Here is a 3,875-nt window from a genome sequence, read left to right as displayed (position 1 = left end):
TTCCGGGCGGTGAGTGCGGGACGCGGGCTGGCCCTGGGGAGGAGGCGCCCCGGCTAGTTCCACGTGCTCCCCTGGAGAAGGAAGGTTCGGGGCCGCGGTGGGGCCCCCCTTTCTCGACGCTCCTGCCTCTGCGCCACGGAGAACGGCCTCAGTGGTTTCCCTGCCTCGTTTTGGCATTGGCGCGGCTGGTAAGTGGGAGGAGGGCCGGACCGACTGCGCCCGGTGCCCAGCCCAGCCCCTCGGGCCTTAGAGGTATGACCCCGGCCCGCCGGTTCTGCGCGTCCGAGAACTTCCCTGCAGCTCACTCCCTGCGGAATGTGGGTGGGAGCGCTCGGGCCGGGGTCTCTGCGAGCAGAGTGCTTGGCCCAGTGCTGCAGTGCAGCGGGAAAATGCCACGATGCCCATGGGGGTGAATGGGTTTGAGAACCCCGCTTCCCACATTGCCAAACCAAGGGGCCGGGGACCCCCGAGCCAGATTTGAGTTTTAGCCCGTCCCTTTTGGGTTGGAATACCCGCTGCCACTGACGGTGTGACTTGGGGCTGGTAGCTTAACGTCGGTCTGTAAAAAAGAAACAGAAGGAAGGTAGATCAAGGAGCCCGATTTCTGTGGGGATCAGGAAGGCTAATACTTTCGATGTGGAGTTGTTTGCCACAAATTGGATAGAGAGACGCCATCACGTGACCCACTCCTGCTCGTGGGCCAGAGAACTGAACGTTGCCTGGCCCTCACAGTCTCCAGTGTGTTATTGGGGTGCCCCTGGCCCTCTGCACCATCCAGCCTGACCTTCTCCTCCAGCCCTGATCCCAATGATGGAGTTGGGCAGTGCTCGCTCTCTGAGCATACGGCTTTCAGCCCGGAGTTTTCCCAAGTAGATCCCACGCTTTGACCTCTTCTGTAAGCACCTCTGAAGCCTGCCCACGTGGCTGACTCTGCTGGTGTCCGCGGTCCCAGCGGCGACATCGTTTTCAGTGTCAGAGCAACAGGTGGGCCTTGACAGCGTGAGAAACTGGCAGACATGGTGCCTCTGGCCAGGTCAGTCTCACTTCAGAGTGACCCTTACTAGAGGGGTTCTTCTCTTTTGGCAGGTAAGACGGCTCACCTGAACAGTTTTCAGTCCTACTGATGTTGAGTGTGTGGTCCCTGGGGGACACCAGTGGTTAGGCACAGGACTGTTCATCTGAAGGTGGGCAGTTTGGATCCACTCGGGGGCGCCTCAGAAGACAGGCCTGGTGATCTGTTTCTGCAAGGTCACAGCCTTGACCACCCCGTGGGGCACTTCCGCACGCGCTGGACACTTGGGTGGCCATGAGTCGGAGGTGGCTCCGCAATTGAAGACAGCAGCAGTTGAACGCTTACTCAGTGTCAGGTACTGGATCGAGAGGTGAATCGTTAGAACAGCCACGTGCACGGGCACTGTTGTCTTCTCTGCTTGGCTGAGTCATGAATCTCTCTGAGGCACACCCTCTGCCATCCAGTCAATTCAGATGTATAACAACCAAGGCTTTAAATCCTTACGGGAGCAGACAGCCTCATCTTTCTCTTACGGAGCGGCTGGTGGGTTTGAACCACCAACCTTGCTGTCCAGCGCCTACCCGAGAGCAGCACCCAAATCAATTGTCTGAAAACACATAGCTGGGGAGTATCGGAAGGAGGATTCGAACCCAGGCCTGGCCCGAAGGGCCCCCTCCTCACCGTGTGTTGTGCCATCTTGACTTCAGGTAGGACACTTGGTCGGGGGACGACGCAGCCCTGAGGACATCCCTTAACCCCGGGGCCAGTGACACCGCTGCGGGAAACCAGTGAGACGCCCACCATGGTGGACACCCAGGACCTGGTGCAGCTGCGGAGGCTCAATCTGGAGCTCCTGGGGCGGCTGTGGGCCAGGCAGGACGCTGTGCGGCAATCTGTGGCTGAGGCAGCCTCTGAGGTGGGTGTGGGAGAGGGCCGCCTCCCCTGGCTGGGGACACCGCTGAGGCTGGAACAGCGTCGAGGACCAAGCCGTTTATGCCGAGGGCAGCAGGCCAGCTGGCTGGCTGGCCAGTGGCTAGGCCACTCCCTGGCTGACCAAGCTCCTCTCCCTTAGTCAAGCCTGGACTCCAGCAGCAGCCAGGACACAGAGATGCTGCCATCTCAGAGGATGACCTCAACGACCTCAAGACCTTCCTCCTCGCCAGGCCACCCCACAGATGGTCCCTGTGATCTGGCTTGGCCTGGCAGGACCAGCTCTCTGGCAGTCTCTTTCCCACCCCCTGTGTGCCATCGCCCGAAGCCCCTGGACCGAGTGAGGCCTCATTCAGCGCCCTGCCTGGTCACCTCGGGCGTGAGTGACCTAGGACCGGGCGGCCCAGGGTCTCAGGACACCTCGCTGTGCCGCCCGACACCTCCACAAAAGTCATCCAAGGTACTGGGCGGCAGGGCATCGGTCCATGGGATCTTCCTCGAGCCGCAGTTTCCCCATCTGACACACATACTCCTGGGTGGCCTCCCTGGCAGGGTGTGAGACTTCTAGGAGGTGCAGGGTGAGTCGTGTCTGACTTGGCCTAGGTGCTTGATAAGTGATGGCCATTAGTTTCTCAGACGGCACTCTGGGAAAAAGCGACGAGCTCCCATTTCACTGATGAGAATACCAAGGCGCAGGCTCCCATGTCATTGCTGCTGTGGAGTCGATCCCAAATGACAGCAACCCAGTAGGACCTCCCGCAGGGGCTCCGAGACGGCCGATCTCTATGGAAACAGCCAGAGGAGGCCAGGCTTGGTATCTTGCCTCGAGCCCTGGTGCCCTTGTCAGGCGATACGTTAAGACAAAAGCCCCCCCTTTCCCCCAAAGTGGGCCCTTGCGTGAGCCAGGCCTCCTGGCTTAGCCCTGGTTCCACCCTGCTTTCCTCCCCAGCCCAGAGTGACCTTCAGCAAGGAGCCCGAAGTTCCTGAGTGGAGCTGGCGCCTCAGGCCGTACCTGGGCTACGACTGGATTGCAGGTAAGACCCGCCCCCGTGTCCAGGGTTGCTTGGGAGAGGGTGGCAGAGGCCCAGCTTGGCTGTGAACCTAACTGAGCGCAGCACGTGTTGCTGGTCTCTTGTCTCTCACCGTCCATTTTCAACACAGCAGCCAGACCCTGGGAGTCAGAGAAGGAAAAAACACTGCCCTGTCCCCATGAGTGGCTGTGGGCCTTGGGAGCCGTGGGGTTTTCTTTGGCTGGTTCTCAGCAGTAGATTGCCAGTTCTTTCTTCCTGTCCACCTAAATTTGAAACCTGTTCAGCGTCATAGCAACGCACAAGCCTCCACTGACAGATGGGGCGGTGGTGGCGCATGAAGTGCATTGGTCAGGAACTGAACCTGGGTCTCTCGCATGGCAGTTGGGAATTCTACCCCTGAGCCACTGTCCCCACCCAGCACCTATTAGGTATCATAGCGGTCTCATCCGAAATCAAGGTCTCGATGCCCACCCGGCCTGCTCCTCCCCTGCCTTTCCTGCCCCCGTGAGTGGCAAGCCTGCATCTGTTGTTGTCAGGTGTCGGCTAGGGGGGTTCCACCTCGGCGACCCTGTAACAGAACACGGCACTGCCCCAGCGTGCCTTGTCCTCACGATTGTTCGCGTGTTGGAACCGTTGTTGCAGCCACTGTGTCAGCGTCTCGTCAAGGGTTCTTTCCCTGCCCCGGCACGTTACCAAGCACGGTGTCTCTCTAGGGACTGGCCCCTCCTGAAAGCACAGCCAGCGCACAGGAGAGACACATCTCACCCCCTTGCCTCCAAGGAGCCTTCTGGCCGTATTCTTCCAAGACAGCTCTGTGTGTCCTTTGGCAGTCCGTGGCCTGTCAGTACTCTTCGCCAGCACCACAGTTCACATGCATCAGTCTTTCAAGTCCATGTACAACT

General features: G+C 59.7%; 1 protein-coding gene across 2 annotated transcripts in view; it reads left to right on the top strand.

The window, feature by feature from the left end:
* Positions 1–49: 49 nt before the first annotated feature.
* The window catches only part of LOC101662983 (migration and invasion inhibitory protein), an 11,151-nt gene continuing 7,325 nt past the window's right edge, over positions 50–3,875 (top strand). Inside the window, exons 1-4 of one of the 2 annotated variants that reach the window (XM_045299018.1) lie at positions 50–188; positions 1,720–1,928; positions 2,085–2,402; positions 2,892–2,976. In XM_045299018.1, coding sequence (XP_045154953.1) covers positions 1,815–1,928; positions 2,085–2,402; positions 2,892–2,976 — 517 coding nt within the window. In that variant the 5' untranslated portion in view covers positions 50–188; positions 1,720–1,814. Of the gene's footprint in view, positions 189–989; positions 1,368–1,719; positions 1,929–2,084; positions 2,403–2,891; positions 2,977–3,875 lie in introns of those variants that run through there. The other variant, XM_045299019.1, reaches the window with a different exon arrangement.

This window comes from Echinops telfairi, unplaced genomic scaffold (assembly GCF_000313985.2).
Source record: "Echinops telfairi isolate 266 unplaced genomic scaffold, ASM31398v2 ScPeMD7_7457;HRSCAF=8495, whole genome shotgun sequence".
Classification (NCBI taxonomy): domain Eukaryota; kingdom Metazoa; phylum Chordata; class Mammalia; order Afrosoricida; family Tenrecidae; genus Echinops; species Echinops telfairi.
This window is presented reverse-complemented; position numbering and strand designations above follow the sequence as displayed.